The sequence below is a fragment of the Oncorhynchus kisutch genome, linkage group LG16, assembly GCF_002021735.2.
Source record: "Oncorhynchus kisutch isolate 150728-3 linkage group LG16, Okis_V2, whole genome shotgun sequence".
NCBI lineage: Eukaryota > Metazoa > Chordata > Actinopteri > Salmoniformes > Salmonidae > Oncorhynchus > Oncorhynchus kisutch.
In genome coordinates, this window is record NC_034189.2 from 30,905,627 (window position 1) to 30,924,695 (window position 19,069).

At 41.0% G+C, this 19,069-nt stretch overlaps 1 protein-coding gene across 2 annotated transcripts in view; it reads left to right on the forward strand.

Moving 5' to 3' along the window:
* The first annotated feature begins 89 nt into the window (after positions 1-89).
* LOC109906764 (stromal interaction molecule 2) overlaps positions 90-19,069 on the forward strand; it is an 88,931-nt gene continuing 69,951 nt past the window's right edge. The window contains exon 1 of one of the 2 annotated variants that reach the window (XM_020504625.2): positions 90-1,388. In XM_020504625.2, the coding sequence (XP_020360214.1) occupies positions 1,253-1,388 (136 nt within the window). In that variant the 5' untranslated portion in view covers positions 90-1,252. The remainder of the gene's footprint in view (positions 1,389-19,069) is intronic. The other variant, XM_031792231.1, reaches the window with a different exon arrangement.

Sequence of the window (19,069 nt, forward strand, 5' to 3'; positions counted from 1 at the left end):
TCTAAATGCCAGTTTCTGCGGCGTGGACTTCTTCACAGTGTTCAACTACAACAAAACACATTGTATCCGCTACAGACCCACTCCCGAGAAACAGAAGATAAATTGTTACAATTGCATCAACCCAGCGTACATGTCCCCAACACATCAGGGAGATAATAATGTGCAGTGGCTGATATGTCAAGTGATTTGCATACCTACTTCCGCTCCATAGTTTTAGTATCTGCATCAGCCGGTATGTAATTGAGACGCCAGGGGAAGCAGACAAAGGAAGACATGAATACCTGACATTAACTTTTAATCTAAGTTTAAAAAGTCGGTGGACGCGGTGGAGGAACTGAAGGGCGATAGAGAGAAGCTGTTGATTTCCTTCTCTTTTTTTTTGCAGAGTGGATTTGCTACATTCATATGAGGAGGCGGACCTCTGACTGCCGTGCTCAATATGCTGAAAGCAAGCCCGATGTGTGCATACTGTATGTGGGAGTACAGAGACTATTTTGTCTTAATTCAATCATCAGGATCGGGATACATTGCACTTTAAACCGCGTTGGATACACAGTTTATTTTTCTTGGCAGCAAGCTATAGCCTATTTATTTGGTCGTGTTGTTTTTTTACCAGACAAAAGATTTTATACTATCCATTTGGACTTTTTTTTTCTTTTGAAGTTGACTTTAACAAAGTAGACTACCGGTTTGCCTCAGAGCTAGCTACCTTTTTTTTTAAATCGTAAAAAAATATATATAATCTGATATTGATCCTTATGGAACACATGAGGGGAATCTATTGACGTCTAACGTTACTTCGTGGCATGTCACACAATGGTGTCATTTTCGGATGGAGTTTTGAGGTTCCTAATATCTTCATTTTGAAGTTCTTGAACACTTGAATTAGGCTAGATCATTCTTTCTGTAGACAGGCCTAGAATTCATTATAGATGCCAATAGTGGAGCATTTCTTTGTTACACCAACAGATCCTATAGACTATTTTTGCTGTTATAGACCACACCATATGAGTATATCTAAACACTGCTGTTTTTTATTTATTTTTAAGTTGGGTGCATTTTATCTAACAACTGTTGTGTCTGACGTTCCATTCTTGTGACTCGACACATTCGAATATTTCTGCCCAAAACGTAATTCTCTACGTAGTCTTGGCACCCGGCTGAATCGTTGGAGAAAGCTTTCCATTTTGGCATAGCCATCGTTTGATTGATCGTCCCTTCACACCGATAACAATTAGTGGCTTCCCTCACGATGCGTTACTTCTTCTACCAAGCAGTGATTGTATTGCTACGTGGACTCGTCATCTCTGCGGTACTGGGATTGGAAAGCAGCTACTCAAACGATATGTTGAACCGTGCGTCTGATGCCGCAATTGTAGCCACTACAGGTAAGCGTGCTATTCCAACACACACCGTTGCCTAAAATTCACGCATGTTTACCGCTTCGCTTTCTCAGAGGAATGCCACGCACAGTCCTGCTGGAAAACTGACTGCGCCGGGAGTCGCCAGTCACCTTTTTAAAAATTATTTTGCATTGCCAATGAATGCCGGAACGGCAGGAATGCACGATTTCTTCATAGGGAACGACCGACCGACCAACCGATGGAGCGCATCCTTTACTGTAATTTTGCTTGTGTGTAACCTTAAACTTCACACCTCCAGGGTCCGATGATCTTAGAGTATGTGGCCTGAAGCAACTATTTTTGACTGACTAATGTAAGATGGGAGTAGGCTACCTAGCCACTGTAGGCTATATGTCCATGTGTTTGTTCACACGGGCTGGCCTGTGTGAGGCACAGTACAGTACAGCTCAATCTCTTATACATCACCTTAATTCTGAAACAACTGAGCATGGCTGAATTAAAGCATTGGCAATGGTGCTGTCCAGCATATAGTGCTGAGATCAGGTCACCCCTATACAAAATATTAGGAACACTGACCAGGTGAAAGCTATGAACCCTTATTTAACTAGGCAAGTCAGTTAAGAACAAATTCTTATTTTCAATGACGGCCTAGGAACAGTGGGCCAACTGCCTGTTCAGTGGCAGAATGACAGATTTGTACCTTGTCTGCTTGGGGATTTGAACTTGCAACCTTCTGGTTACTAATCCAAACGCCCTAACCACTAGGCTACCCTGCCACCTTATTGAGGTCACTTGTCAAATCCACTTCAATCAGTGTAAATGAAGGGGAGGAGAAAGGTTAAATATGAATTTAAGCCTTGAGACAATTGAGACATGCACTGTGTATGTGTGCTATTCAGAGGGTGAATGGGCAACACAAAAGATTTAAGTTCCTTTTGAACAGGGTACGGTAGTAGCTGCCAGGTGCACTGTTTTGTGTCAAGAACTGCAACGCTGCAGTTTTTTTTTAACGCTCAACAGTTTCCTGTGTGTATCAAGAATGGTCCACCACCCAAAGGACATCCAGCCAACTTGGCACAACTATGGAAAGCATTGGAGTCAACATGGGCCAGCATTATGGAATGCTTTCGACACCTTGTAGAGTCCATGCCCTGAAGAATTGAGGCTGTTCTGAGGGCAAAAGAGGGTGCAACTTAATATTAGGAAGGTGTATATTAGATATTAGATCACCTTCATTATGATCTAACTGGCCAAACTGATCCTAGATCAGCAATCCTAATACGCTTTGGGAACAGGCTACTGGCACAGGTCTCAGTCAAGGTTACCCATCACCCGAGCTGAGTGTAGTTTGGCGAACCACCACTTCCTCCTCGCGGCTCCAAATTCAACAGCTGTTAATCTAATATCAGGTCAGGATGGTGTTTTACAGTATTGTGTCGCTGTCATCTCTGATTATGTTGGTCTGGTTCATGCCCTCACGGGACAGGAGCCTATAGGATCAGTGAGGAACAAGCAGCCTGCTGAACAAAAGGCCTTGTTACTGGGGTGGACCCCGTAATCCCCATGCCAGGGTTAATATAACGACTCCTAAACAGTCACTTTCACAGAAATCCTGATATGAGTGGCAAGGCAGTCACTTTCACACACATGCTGATATGAGTGGCAAGTCAGATGAAGTAATAACATCTTTATATGAAAGAAGAACATGATTATTGGGTAACCAAGAGCACAGATAAGTGGGGTCGTCATAAGTGAGGTCTGGAATGAGGCAAGCTACAGTAGCTGCATGGCTTTTCACACATTTGGAGCCATGTCAGAATAAAGACATCAAGTGCTCTTCTCCACTGAATGGTATGAAGGCGGTCAAGTGCATATGCTCCCAAATATGTTACGGCCCCTGTGAAATATCTGAGGTTGGTATAAGCAGGGGAATCATCCATAATGGTTGACAACCTACAACACAGAAATCGACCAGTGGAGCTTGTTGACGTTTAAAACTTCCAATCGATTGGTGGGTCCCCTGCGGGATGGTTGAGCTAACGTAGGCTAATGCGATTAGCATGTGGTTGTAAGTAACAAGACAATTTCCCAGGACATAGACATATCTGATGTTGTCAGAAAGCTTAAATTCTTGTTAATCTAACTGCACTGTCCAATTTACAGTAGCTATTACAATGAAAGAATACCATGCTATAGTTTGAGGAGAGTGCACAGTTTTGAACATGAAAAGTTATGAATAAACAAGTTAGGCGCATTTAGGCAGTCTTGATAACATTTTGAACAGAAATACAGTGTTTCATTGGACTTTGCACATACACTGATGCCATCTAGTGGCCAAATTCTAAATTGCACCCGGGCTGGAATAATACATTATTGCCTTTCTCTTGCATTTCAAAGATTATGGTACAAAAAAAAAATGTGTGTGTTATATTCTCCTACATTCCTTTCACATTTCCACAAACTTCAAAGTGTTTCCTTTCAGTGGTACAAAGAATATGCGTATCCTTGCTTCAGGGCCTAAGCTACAGGCAGTTAGATTTGGGTATATCATTTTAGGCGAAAATTGGAGAAAATTAGGGGCCGATCCTTAAGAGATTTTAAGATAATGGAGGATGATTATTTGTTATGAGCATGGCCTTATTTCTATTACAGCATATTGGATGACTGTCATTCATTTTCAATTCACCCAGCTCAATGTAACATTGATAGGTTTAAGCTAATCCATGAGACTCTAGTTTTCCCTATACCCATCATGAGGTTGCTACAACCTAGTCTAGGAATGACATTCTAGGAATGACATTTACAATGTAGGTGCACAGGTTGAGAGAGAAATTAAGAGTTATCAAGGTGACAGACAGTGAAACATTCAATACCGTTTTGCACACTCTTCACTTTCATAGCAGTCACATATAAATATTTTGTTTGTTGTATAATTCCTTCTCTCATCTATGCGCTCTCCTCTCACCTTTTCCCTTCGTTTGTGGACTTCAGTGCACAACACATCTGCTGTCTGTGACTAGGCCCAAAAAAATGTCCTTGCCAAACCATACCAAAACCGCTAAATGCAGCACACAGCCTACATCGTTGTCACCATATTAGCTAACATCATAGTCAACATAGCTACTAGAACTAATGCATTAGTAAACCCTCTACAGTTTAGCAGTTACACTTGCGGGACTTGGTGGCAATACATTAATAACACCAAACCCTTACTTTGACTTGGAAGAGTTTCAGTGTTGGATAGCCATAGACAGCTAGCTAACATAGCAAGTGTTTCAGTAGGCTAATCTAGCTGCATTCACTAGCAAAGTGAGAAAAAAAGAAATAAAACTATCTCTCTCTCTTGCTTCTCCATTTTTAAAGAAATTAATTTGTTCAACATTTTTCAACTATTGTCTTTCTCTCTCTTTGAGTCAACTACTCACCACATTTTATGCACTGCAGTGCTAGCTAGCTGTAGCTTTCAGTACTAGATTCATTCTCTGATCCAATGATTGGGTGGACAACGTGTCACTTCATGCTGCAAGAGCTGATACTGTAGGTTGGAAGATGTCCTCCGGAAGTCGTCATCATTACTGTGTAAATCTATGGAGGGGGATGTAGAACCATGAGTCTCATAGGTTCTGTTATGAAGTCTGTGTACCCATAGGAGAAAGGAAATGAGCTATCCTCCAGCTATACCATAGTGCTACTCTACTGAGTGCTGTTGAGGCTACTGTAGACCTTTATTGCAAAGCAGTGTGTTTTGGTGACGTGAATATATTTGGTATAGTTTTATCTAAAAAGGATAACTGTAAAAAAATATATATATATATTTACTATTTATATTTTTCTGACATTCACTGAGGAGTATTGTCCTCCCCTTCCTCTGATGAGCCTCCACTGAAATAGACCCAGTTAAATGAATTATGGTTATCAGTTCAACAGTTGTCATTGGAAGCCTGCTTCTTCTCAGGAGTCAGCCACCCTCATCCAGAGCAAATAGATAAGGCCTCCATAGACATTACTTTAGGTGAATTGCATTAGATCCTGTTTAGTTGATAAGGATCAGTGATGACATGTGAGATGAAAGAGGCTCGTTTCTGCAGAAGGTACACTTGTCGCAGTTGAAATATTACTGGATAAGAATGGTCAAAACATTAAACTAGGCCATGAAATGCATGTTAAATCTGTTTGTTTTTTTCTCGCACATGTAAGATAAGCCTTGAAACCCAGTCTGGGTTTCAAAGGGACCTTGTACCTTTGTAGGGCTAGTGTGTGTGAGTGTGTAAAGGGAGCTGGTTTGTAGCTTTGAGATAATAGCCTCAGTGAAAGTGATGGAATATTCAATTTTTCCATCTGGCCCATTTGAGAAGATCACCTGGCCTTTTGCACTGCGGTCCTCTGAAAAAATGTGTGTGTGTGTGTGACTGGTTGTATTTATGTCAAGTTATTTTGTGTGAGTATGCATAACTGGGGTACTGTATTTGTACTGTGTTTGTTAGTCATTGTGAGTGTGTACATGAGTGAAAATGTGGTTGTGTGTACATCTTCAGTAGTGTGTGTGTGTGTGTGTCTGTAAGTATGTACACGTTTACTTAGGTATGGACTTTCCCTTAAGGCATTGGCATGTGTGTGGGCCACTATATAACAGCATGCCCTTGGCCTGAAATGGCCTCTGGCTGTAAACAAAAAAAAAGAAGGAATTTCCTGTGGTCCAGCAGATGGGTATCGTGTCCCTGCTGTAAGGGAAAGGTTGCGGGTTCGAGCCGCCCCCTTCTGGGTTGTTAGGGGTCATATGGTGAGGGTGCAGGGTTTACGATTTGGCGCCTAAACCTTCTGCAGACCTTACCCAAGGTTGTGTGACTGGTTTGATGTAGCCTCTTTTCAGAGGAAAGGGGGAAGTGGAGAGAGGATTTAGAGGGGAACTGGTCACATAGGGCCTACATACAGTTGAAGTGGGATGTTTACATACATAGTTTTTCACAATTCCTGACATTTAATCCTAGTAAAAATTCCCTGTCTTAGGTCAGTTAGGATCACCACTTTATTTTAAGAATGTGAAATGTCACAATAATAGTAGAGTGATTTATTTCAGCTTTTATTTATTTCATCACATTCCCAGTGGGTCAGAAGTTTACATACAGCCAATTAGTATTTGGTAGCATTGTCTTTAAATTGTTTAACTTGGGTCAAATGTTTCGGGTAGCCTTCCACAAGGTTCCCACGGTAAGTTGGGTGAATTTTGTCCCATTCCTCCTGACAGAGCTGGTGTAACTGAGTCAGGTTTGTAGGCCTCCTAGCTCGTACACGCTTTTTCAGTTCTGCCCACACATTTTCTATGGGATTGAGGTCAGGGCTTTGTGATGGCCACTCCAATACCTTGACTTTGTTGTCCTTAGGCCATTTTGCCACAACTTCAGAAGTATGCTTGGCTTTATTGTCCATTTGGAAGACCCATTTGCGACCAAACTTTAACTGACTGACTGATGTCTTCAGATGTTGCTTCAATATATCCACCAAATGTAGCTTCCTCATGATGCCATCTATTTTGTGAAGTACACCGGTCCCTCCGGCAGCAAAGCACCCCCACAACATGATGCTTCCACCCCTGTGCTTCACGGTTGGGATGGTTTCTTCAGCTTGCAAGCCTCCCCCTTTTTCCTCCAAACATAACGTTGGTCATTATGGCCAAACAGTTGTATTTTTGTTTCATCAGACCAGAGGACATTTCTCCAAAAAGTACTATCTTGGTCCCTATGTGCAGTTGCAAACCGTAGTCTGGCTTTTTTTAATGGCGGTTTTGGAGCAGTGGCTGCTTCATTGCTGAGCGGCCTTTCAGGTTATGTCGATGTGGAAATAGATAATTTATACCTGTTTCCTCCAGCATCTTCACAAGGTCATTTGCTGTTGTTCTGGGATTGATTTGCACTTTTCGCCCCAAAGTATGTTCATCTCTAGGAGACAGAGTGTCTCCTTCCTGAGCGGTATGACAGCTGCGTGGTCCCATGGTGCTTATACTTGCGTTCTATTGTTTGTACAGATAAACATGGTACCTTCAGGCATTTGGAAATTGCTCCCAAAGATGAACCAGACTTGTGGAGGTCTACAATTTTTTTTCTGAGGTCTTGGCTGATTTCTTTTGATTTTCCCATGATGTCAAGCAAAGAGGCACTGAGTGTCATGCCCAAAGTAGATGTCCTGACCGACTTGCCAGAAGTATAGTTTGTTAACAAGACATGTGTGGAGTGGTTGAAACACTTAGGTTGGAGTCATTAAAACTAGTTTATGTCAACTTCAGAATTCAACTTTAACTGTATCCTCAAAGTCATGTTTGGCCCAGTCACCTTGGTTGCATTAGTAGGGATCATTACCTCTGACCTCACAGACACGGGCCTTCATCACTGTGTCAAATGTCGGAAACAAATGATGTTTCGCAGTTCAAGGAAACTAAGATGAGAATTGAAGAATGGTATGGTTAGGGTTAGAGCGGTTCTTGAACAGTTCTTGAACTAATGATTGCACGGACCGCCACACCAAGCGTGGTTAGATAAAATGTCATGGGGCGAGCTCATGAGATTTTAAACATGGTGGACTGACTGAGATGTCTTACCACTTGGTCGTTTTATGGTTGACCAGTGTGGTTATGGTTGTTTGTGGTTAGTGAATTAAAAAAGCCTTTCTGGGATGAGAATTGCTTCATTTCGGACAGTTGGTGGATTGCTCACATCTGCTGAACTTCTATAACTGAACAACTTATTATGCAGTGCATTCGGAAAGTATTCAGACCCCTTCACTATTTCCACATTTTGTTACGTTACAGCCTTATTCTAAAATGGATTGTGTTCTTGGGGACCTTCAATGCTGCAGAAATGTTTTGGTAATCTTCCCTATAATCTGCTCCTCTACACAATCCTGTCTCGGAGTTCTACAGACAATTCTTTGTACCTTTTTTTTGCTCTGACCTGCACTGTTAACTGTGGGACCTTATATAGAGAGGTGTGTGGCTTTCCAAATCATGTCCAATCAATTGATTTGACCACAGGTGGACTCCAATCAAGTTAAGGAAACATCTCAAGGATGATCAATGGAAGCAGGATGCCCATGAGCTCAATTTCAAGGCTCATAGCAAAGGGTCTGAGTACTTATGTAAATGTGATATTTCAGTATTTATTTTTTATGTTATACATTTGCAAAATATTCTAAAAAACAGTTTTTGCTTTGTCATTATGGGGTATTGTGTGTAGATTGATGAGAATACTTTCTTTTTTTTTAAATGAGGCTGTAACCAAACTCAATTTCTAAAAAGGGAAGCGGTCTGAATACTTTTCGAATGCATTGTATGTGAAAGCTTGAATCTCAGTACAAGTCTGCAAATGTTTGACGTTTATGCTGGTGAAACTATGGGACGTACCAAAGATGCAGAACAACCTATCAATGTTTGTCCTTTTTAAAACGTGCTAATGAACATATAGAGTACAATACATCCCCTTATGTTTGGGGAGAGGGAAGGGGGGTGTAAGTGAGTTTCTCTGGTTGGTTGATGGCTGGGGCTTGCTTGAGTGACAATGTGTACGTGGACTTCCTCACTTTTAAATGCCACTGTGTATTTAGCTTGTTTAGCGTTTCAACAAACAAAGCCCTTCCTTCTGTCTCCCAGAAAGGAACACAGAGTTCTGAAAGGATGCGTTGGGAATATGACAGTCCTCAAGAGAGAGAGAAACTGTACCATCATCATCTTCTTTTACATAAGCTTTCATTGGACTCTTTGAAACCCTTGTCTTTACTGGAGCAGGTTTTGTGAGTGGGTTCCTCAAAGATGGAAATTTGCAACATTTTGAAGAGGCTGAAATATTTTCAAGGCTATTTTTAGTGTTTGTCCCTCAAAATTGTTAGTAAAAGCCCACTAAAAGCCTGTGAGTTTGGAGAAAACCCACTTAGTGCACGGTGGCCACCTCAGCATTGATATGGTTATCTTTCTGAACAGAGTGGCCGCATTAATAAGGTGATTTGTTTGAAAAGGAAGGTAAACATTTGCCTGTCCCCTAGGGCTTGTTGACTCTCACTCTGAAGTGCGCCAAAAAGGAGTTGGGACTCAGCATTTGCATTTTCAGGATGCGTATTTTCTTTGACGTTTCTTCAGATTCCCTTTTTTCTTTTCTACCAAAATAGAGACACTACACTTAAGGAAAACCTGGCATTATCTGCTGCAGCAACGACTGGGCTACAGAGTGAGTTCCCAGGTTCAGTTTAGGGTTCCAAGTGACGGCATGACGGTGCGAACATGGATGCCTCACAATTCCGTGGCTTTCTGTGTATTTAGCTCCTTTTTAGTGTTAAAATAAACAAACCCAATCCGTCTCTAAAGACAGGAATATGCTTTTTTTTTTTAAAGTGACCCATCCGGGAAGAAACTAACACTTGAAACAGAATTAAAACATTCTGTTCCACCACACAATGGTATCAAATCTAACTCTGCTTCCGTCTACTGCCATCAACGCAATACCTTTGAGACGTTAACTCAGAGACACCCTCTCAAACTAGTGTCTAGGAACAACCCCTTGTCTCAATTTCCATACTGAACTTAATTATTGAAAGTCACTCAGGATTAGGGCATCTGCTAAATGACAAAATGACATATACTGTAAGTTACCCTCTCCCTGACTCGAGAGTTCGTTCATTGAGACGGCCTGGATTTTCACGTCCCTCCATCAGACTGTCTGCTCTGCTTACCATAGACAGCTGCTTCCGATCTTGATCAGGGGCTGCGTGGTTGTGAGCCACCCCTATTAGGGCCAGAGTCCAGGCCGAATGGAACCAGGGTGTATTTATAAAGACCGCAGTCGTTTTTTCCAACGAGAGAGCCGCCTGGCGTTTTCCTTTCCGTGGTCCCGTTAATAAGCGTGTCGGAACCCCGTGATGTCGGTCGGAATCAGGGTCGGGGCGCATGGCTGACCCGATGGTGACACGGACACAGGCTCTGAGTGTTCCTCATAGCTGGGCTCTGGCGTCACGGCGCCGACTCGGCTTTCAACCGTGCTCGCTGGCTGGAGAGATAATTGGACTTTAATGGCTTACTTTGGCCCCGTCTGTATCTAATCACTCAACACGCTGCCATCAGGACAGCTTTAGATGAGACATAAGTATGTGCATAAACATTTAATTAACATGTACTTAAACATGTAAATATTAACCATCGATTATATTCATATGACCTGATTTAAGGATGTTGACTTTCAGATATAGTATGTAATTGATCACTGCAATGAATAACAGTGAACCCATGAATAGAGGACATCCTCTATACTTCAAGCCAGCACCCATAATAGAAGTCTGTGTTCATCTCTCACTTCCCAGCAGTCACCCAGTGTAAGTCAGCACCCATAATAGAAGTCACATGTAAATTCACAGTGATCATCTCTCACGTCCCAACAGTCACCTGGCTCTGTGTGTCTTGGTTTCCTTTACCATGAAGTCTCTATCGGCAAGTTTACTCAAAATAAAAAAAACAGAAATATCTTTTACATAAGTATTCAAACCCTTTGCTATGAGACTCGAAATTGAGCTCTGGTGCATCTGGTTTCCAGTGATCATCCTTGAGAGGTTTCTACAACTTGGAGTCCAATTCAATTGTTTGGACATGATTTGGAAGGTCACACACCTGTCTATATAAGGTCCCATAGTTGACAGTGCATTTCAGAGCAAAAACCAAGCCATGAGGTTGAAGGAATTGACCGTAGAGCGCCGAGACAGGATTGTGTCAAGGCACAGATCTGGGGAAGGGTACCAAACATGTCTGCATCATTGAAGGTCCCCAAGAACACATTCTTAAATGGAAGAAGTGTGGAACTACCAAGATTCTTCCAAGAGCTAGCTGCCCGGCCAAACTGCGAAATCGGGGACAAGGGCCTTGGTCAGGGAGGTGACCAAGAACCCGATGGTCACTCTGACAGAGCTCCAGAGTTCCTCTGTGGACCTTCCAGAAGAACAACCATCTCTGCAGCACTCCACCAATCAGGCTCTACGGTCAAGCGTGGTGGCAGCATCATGTTGTGAGGATGTTTTTCAGCGACAGGGACTGGGAGACTAGTCAGGATCGAGGGAAAGATTAAGAGAGCAAAGTACAGAGAGATCCTTAACGAAAACCTGCTCTAGAGCGCACAGGATGTCTTACTGGGGCGAAGGTTCACCTTCCAACTGGACAACAACCCTGAGAATACCACCAAGACAACGCAGGAGTGGCTTCGGGACAAGTCTCTGAATATCCTTGAGTGGTCCAGCCTGAGCTCAGGCTTGAATCTGATTTGAATATCTCTGGAGAGACGCTCCCCATCCAACCTGACAGAGCGTGAGAGCATTTGCAGAGAAGAATGGGAGAAACTCCCCAAATACAGGTGTGCCAAGCTTGTAGCGTCATACCCAAGAAGATTGGAGACTGTAATCACTGCCAAAAGGTGTATCAACAAAGACCTAAGTTTTTGCTTTGTCATTATTGGGTATTTGTGTGTAGATTGAGAAACAAATATGTAATCAATTTTAGAATAAGGCTGTAACATAACAAAATGTAGAAAAAGTCAAGGGGTCTAAATAGTTTCCGAATGCACTGTAGGTCACCAGCTGTGTTCAATTGTACTTAACCTCCTGCTGTGAGTGGCCTATACGCACCAGTCAAAGCAGAGGAAACTGCCCTCAGCTGGCCGGCAGACAGGTCGACCCACAGGGCTTTTGTTGTTCCTTTCCGGCACTCCACAAGGTGTTGATCCCTGAACTCCTGTCTGTCTGTCGGTCTTTCTTTCTGCCTTTTGTGATGCGGGTACGCTCCCTGAAGGACACACACTATTGACAAACATGTAAACACACTAACACACACACACATTCCTTATACTTCTTATACACACACTCGCTGGCATTTAAAAACATTTTTTTAAGATGGTGTGGCACAGGTCATGCATATGTTAAGACATATCTTTGAAAATATATATATATCATTGTTTATCAACCCTACAAGCAATACAAGACTCTATTATTATGGTGGGAGATTATAATGTGGTTTTAAATACCTCTATGGACCGTAAAGGAAATCACACTACAAACTATCACCCTCATGCACTTAAGGAAATCACGAATGTCATGGATATATTAGAACCAGTGGATATATTCAGGCTTAAATATCCTGACCTAGTGAGATATACATGGCGGAGGCTCAATCAAGCTAGTCGTCTTGATTAATTTCTTATGTCATTCTCTCTGGCACCAAAAGTTTAAAATGTGTTGATAGGGGACAGAAGGCTGTCAGATCATCACATCATTTGCATATATATTACTCTTACAGAATTTACATGTTGCTGAGGATATTGGAAATGTAATCAAACCTATTGGATGATAACTTGTTTTTAACTAGGACAGAATCATTTCTAACTGGCTTTTTCCGACATTACAGAGTTGAAGTTGGAAGTTTACATACACCTTAGCCAAATACATTTAAGCTCAGTTTTTCACAATTCCTGACATTTAATCCTAGTAAAAATGTCTTAGGCCAGTTAGGATCACCACTTTATTTTAAGAATGTGAAATGTCAGAATAATAGTAGAGAGAATGATTTATTTCAGCTTTTATTTCTTTCATCACATTCCCAGTGGGTCAGAAGTTTACATACACTCAATTAGTATTTGGTAGCATTGCCTTTAAATTGTTTAACTTGGGTCAAACATTTCAGGTAGCCCATTCCTCCTGACAGAACTGGTGTAACTGAGTCAGGTTTTTAGGCCTCCTTGCTCGCACACGCTTTTTCAGTTCTGCCCACACATTTTCTATGGGATTGAGGTCAGGGCTTTGTGATGGCCACTCCAATACCTTGACTTTGCTGTCCTTAAGCCATTTTGCCACAACTTTGGAAGTATGGTTGGCTTCATTGTCCATTTGGAAGACCCGTTTGCGACCAAACTTTAACTGTCTGATATCCTGATGTTGCTTCAATATATCCACATAATTTTCCTCCCTCATGATGACATCTATTTTGTGAAGTGCACCAGTTCCTCCTGCAGCAAAGCACCCCCACAACATGATGCTGCCACCCCGGTGCTTCATGGTTGGGATGGTGTTCTTCGGCTTGCAAGCCTCCCTCTTTTTCCTCCAAACATAACGATGGTCATCATGGCCAAACAGTTATATTTTTGTTTCATCAGACCAGAGGACATTTCTCCAAAAAGTATGATCTTGGGCCCCATGTGCAGTTGCAAACCATATTCTTGCTTTTTTATGGTGGTTTTGAAGCAGTGGCTTCTTCCTTGCTGAGTGGCCTTTCAGGTTATGTCGATATAGGACTCGTTTTACTGTGGATATAGATACCTTTGTACCTATTTCCTCCAGCATCTTCACAAGGTCCTTTTCTGTTGTGGGATTGATATGCGCTTTTCGCACCAAAGTACGTTAATCTCTAGGAGACAGAACTCGTCTCCTTCCTGAGCAGTATGACGGCTGCGTGGTCCCATGGTGTTTATACTTGCGTACTATTGTTTGTACAGATGAATGTTGTACCTTCAGGTGTTTGGAAATTGCTCCAAAGGATGAATCAGACTCGTGGAAGTCTACAATTTGTTTTCTGAGGTCTTGGCTGATTTCTTTAGATTTCCCCATGATGTCAAGCAAAGAGGCGCTGAGTTTGAAGGTAGGCCTTGAAATACATCCACAGGTACACCTCCAATTGACTCAAATGATGTCAATAAGCCTATCAGAAGCTTCTAAAGCCATATTTTTTTCTGGAATTTTCCAAGCTGTTTAAAAGGCACAGTCAACTTAGTGTATGTAAACTTCTAACCCACTGGAAATGTGTTTTAGTGAATAAATGAAATAATCTGTCTGTAAACAATTGTTGGAAAAGTTACTTGTGTCATGCACAAAGTAGATGTCCTAACCGACTTGCCAAAACTATAGTTTGTTAACAAGAAATTTGTGGAGTGGTTGAAAAACAAGGTTTAATGACTCCGACCTAAGTGTATGTAAACTTCCGACTTCAACTGTAGGTACAGCTGATGCCTTTATTGTATGGGACACTTTTTAAATGTGTCTTTAGAGGCCATGCAATTCAGTACTCATCTTTAAAGCAAAGCAATTTAGGTCAAAAGAGTCCATATTAACAAAGGAAATTGAAGGACTAACAGTACAGATAGCTCTAAAAACGGTACCATGGAGGCTCAGAATAAGTTAGAGGAAAAACAAAGTGAATTGGAGGAACTTATTCAAGAAATATCAAGTGTAATGTATTTTAAAGGAACTGGATGGAATATGGGGAACAATGCATCAAATAATTTTTTAATCTTCGACATATAAATGCTACCATGAAGAATTTCCTGAATCTTGTTAGGAATGACGGAGTCACCCACGATTCACCAAATGATATTTTGGAAAGAGTAAAGGACTTTGAGCATATGTTTTCATTTGTCTCCATCTCCACTAATTGTATGGATTTTTTGTTGTTGTCTATTAAAAATGTGAAATTAACAGCTCTACAGAAGGATTTATGTGAAAGCCAATTTACAAAGGAGGAACTTCTTGATGCAATTAAAGCCTTTAAGTCCGGGAAAACTCCAGGGCTTGATTGCATGGCAGTTGTGGTATACCAAACTTTTTTTTGATATACTCAGAGGACCGTTATTAGCATGTTTTAACCACTCCTATATAAATGGTAGATTATCAGACATTCAACAAGAAGGTCTGATATCATTATTACTGAAACATGAGCCAAGTGGTAAATTTAAAGATCCAGTCCGTTTAAAAAAATTGATGCCCCTTACAAAAATGCTTAGTGCATAGAATTTAAAAGGCATTGTCGGATATTTTTAATCAGACAGTTTTTTTTACATGGACGATACGTTGGAGATAATATAAGACAAGTACTGGAAACAATAGAATACTATGAAATATCGGGGACACCAGGCCTGGTTTTCATAGCTGATTTTGAAAAGGCCGTTGATAAAGTATGACTGGAGTTTATATATAAATGCCTGGAACTTTTCAATTTTGGTTCAAGTTATGCATAGTAACCCTATGTGTAAAACAGTACAGGAAGTTTTAAACTGTCAAGAGGAGTAAAACAAGTTTCTCCACTATCGGCATATCTATTTATTCAAAATGTTAGCTGTTAAAATCAGATCTGACAAATACAATTAAGTGGTTAGATATTCAGGGCTTAAAAGCAAAAGTGTTTAAAAGGCATACATTGTATGCTGATAATTCATGTTTTCTTTTAAATCCACAATTTGGATCCCTCCACAGCCTCGTAGAGGATCTAGATAGCTTTTTCTAACCTCTTTGGATAACAACCAAATTATGTGTACTATATTACATATTGAATCACCCCAAAAGAACTTTACATTACCATCTAGTTTACAAATAAAATGGTCTGACGGGTATGTGGACATACTCAGTATACAGTACCAGTCACAAGTTTGGACATCTACTCATTCAAGGGTTGTTATTAGATTTTTAAAACTATTTTCTACATTGTAGAATAAAACTAAACCTGTAAAAAAATGAAATTAAATAACACAGATGGAATCATAAAGTGTTAAACAAATCAAAATATATTTTAGATATTTCAAACTAGCCACCTTTTGCCTTCATGGCAGTTTTGGACACTTGGCATTCTCTCAACCAGCTTCATGAAGTAGTCACCTGGAATGGATTTCAATTAACAGGTGTGCCTTGTTAATTTGTGGAATTTCTTTCCTTCTTAATGCATTTGATAAGTTTTGTGACACGGTAGGGTAGGTGTGGAATACAGAAGTTAGCCCTATTTGGTAAAAGACCAAGTCCATATTATGGCAAGGACAGCTTAATTAAGCAAAGAGAAATGACAGTCCATCTTTACTTTAAGAAATGAAGGTCAGTCAATCCAGAGAATGTCAAGAACTTTGAAAGTTCAGTCGCAAAAACCATCAAGCGCTATGATAAAACTGGCTCTCATGAGGACAGCCATAGGAAAGGAAGACCCAGAGTTACCTCTGGGTTACCTGCTGCAGAGGACAAGTTCATTAGAGTTACCAGCCTCAGAAATTGCAGCCCAAATAAATGCTTCACAGAGTAGAAGTAACAGACACATCTCAACATCAACTGTTCAGAGGAGACTGCGTGAATCAGGCCTTCATGGTCAAATTGCTGCAAAGAAACCACTACTAAAGGACACCAATGAGAAGAAGAGACTTGCTTGGGCCAAGAAACACGAGCAATGGACATTAGACCGATGGAAATCTGGCCTTTGGTCTGATGAGTCCAAATGTGAGATTTTTTTTGTTCCAACTGCTGTGTCTTTGTGAGATGCAGAGTAGGTGAACGTATTCGTTTTTGCTCTGTCATTGTGGGGTATTGTGTGTAGATTTTTTTTTTCTTCTCATCAATGTAATCCATTTTAGATTAAGGCTGTAACACAAAGTGTGGAAAAAGTCAAGAGGTCTGAATACTTAATTGAATGCACTGTATAGCGGGTCTGAAAAGAGACACAACACTCTATAACCCTACAATGGCCGTCAATGATATTGCACAAAGTGAACTCACTTCAACCCAACAAGGGCAAAATGTTTTGACTTCCACCAGATCCCTATGCAAATTAGTCAAATGACGACGGCTGTGGATGTCTGGATGGAGCGTCGGATCGGAAGAAGAGGGGTGCTGGGTATCTGGGCTAGGTCATGCCTGTTAAGGGTGTTAGGTGGATTTTTGGATGGGGATAGCGGTGCCCTCTAATATCAGGGACTTTCCCTTGGCAGGGGGGGGCACATGATGTGGTGTAGTCAGCAGCGAGGGGAGGTGGGGGATGGGGACAGTGTGGATTTCTTAGGCATGCTCTCTGCCCTGTCTCCACTGTTGCTTGTACAGCGCAGCTGTGCACATACACACTCACTCACTTTTCGCGACTGAGCATACTCTCCCACGGGGAGAAAGAGAGGTTGAGGGGAGGGATGTTTTCTTGTGTTTGTCACTGTCATACAGTTGCATGTGCTACACGTTAAGGTTTATATATGTTTTCTCAGGACTGCTGTCTCACTCGATGATGAGAGGAGTGTGGAAAAAGAGAGGTTGTTCACTCAAGGCCCACATTTACATCCAGACTATAGTGGTTTGGAAACCAGGCTTTAAAACTGCTGTGTGCACTGATTCCTTTGTGTCACTGGTTCACCACATAAGAAATCCACTTTACAATGCAGCAATAGCAATTATCTGTTGGAAGTAGTACAGTAGCTGTCTATCAAGTACACGTAACCTACTTAGGGCTGTAACGTTGAGTCATTGCCACAATCAAATGCCATATGACCGTTATGTCACTGTCACTAGGCATCAGTGGTGGAAAAAGTACCCAAATGTCATACTTGAGTAAAAGTAAAGATACCTTAATAGAACACGACTCAAGTGAAAGTCACGCAGTAAAATACTACTTGAGTAAAAGTCTAAAGGTATTTGGTTTTAAATATACTTAAGTATCAAAAGTAAATGTAATTGCTACTATATACTTAAGTATTAAAAATAAAAGTACAAGACATTTCAAATTCCTTATATTTAGCAAACCAGACAGCATGATTATCTAGTTAAAAAAAAAAAAATACGGATAGCCAGGGGCACACTCCAACAGTCAGACATAATTTACAAACGTAACATTTGTGTTTAGTGAGTCCGCCAGATCAGAGGCAATAGGGATGACCACGGATGTTCTCTTGATAAGTGCACGAATTTGACAATTTTCCTGTCCTGCTAAGCATTCAACATGTAATGGGTAAAATGTATGGAGTAAAAATGACATTATTTGCTTTAGGAATGTAGTGAAGTTAAAGTTGACAAAAAATATAAATAGTAAAGTACAGATACCCCCACAAAAACTACTTAAGTAAAAATACTTTAAAGTACTACTTAAGTACTTTACACCACTGCTAGGCATTCCAAAACAGCACTCTGTTAATGAATGGTGCTGGTGGTCTACCAAACTTGCTAATGGCCTGGTACTCAGCGCTCTATTGTCCCTTTTTAATCACACTTCAATGAAAATTAAATAAAAAATCAAATCAAACACTTAATGATTTGTATTTGAATAATCTGAATGATGAGGATAAATGACGATGGGAGTTAAAGGTCCCGTTCTGAAATGGATCCAGTGCTTTCCCAGCTGCACCTGATATGCATAATATATATATATTTTTAACATTCCATGATTGTCGTGGATCTTGTTTCAACCTCAAACTCAAAAACAGCGGCAGCCATTTGGATGCATTTTGGATATGAAGCTGGTTGATAAACTGAATCAGGTTAGTAATATCTGAGGTTGCAGCGATAACCTTTTAGGAGGGTATCTCTCCAGGAATAGTGTTGGAGAGCCTTGGCATTGAGTTTGAGAGCAATAGGCTATCGCCTGTCGCGCAGCGAGAGAGCTCCTCAAACAGCTGGTTGATGTGTGGAATGAAATAAGGGTTCTTATAAACCCAGTCATTGCGCAGCATTTATTTTTAAAAGAGAAGGATCCCAGCTTTCTATTGCTAGGCCATATTTGTTTCTCCACTTTCCAAATATTAAGTACATTGCTTTGCTTCACAACTGGAGTAGCCTACGTGGCTGGCATAAAAATGAACTCTGCGTTTGCTATTCAAGTGCATACAGATATGTCATTTTTTTTGCCTCTGCCTCTGTTCCGACAGGTGCATGATAATGGCCCATTCGAAATCAAAACTAATTTGACACATTAT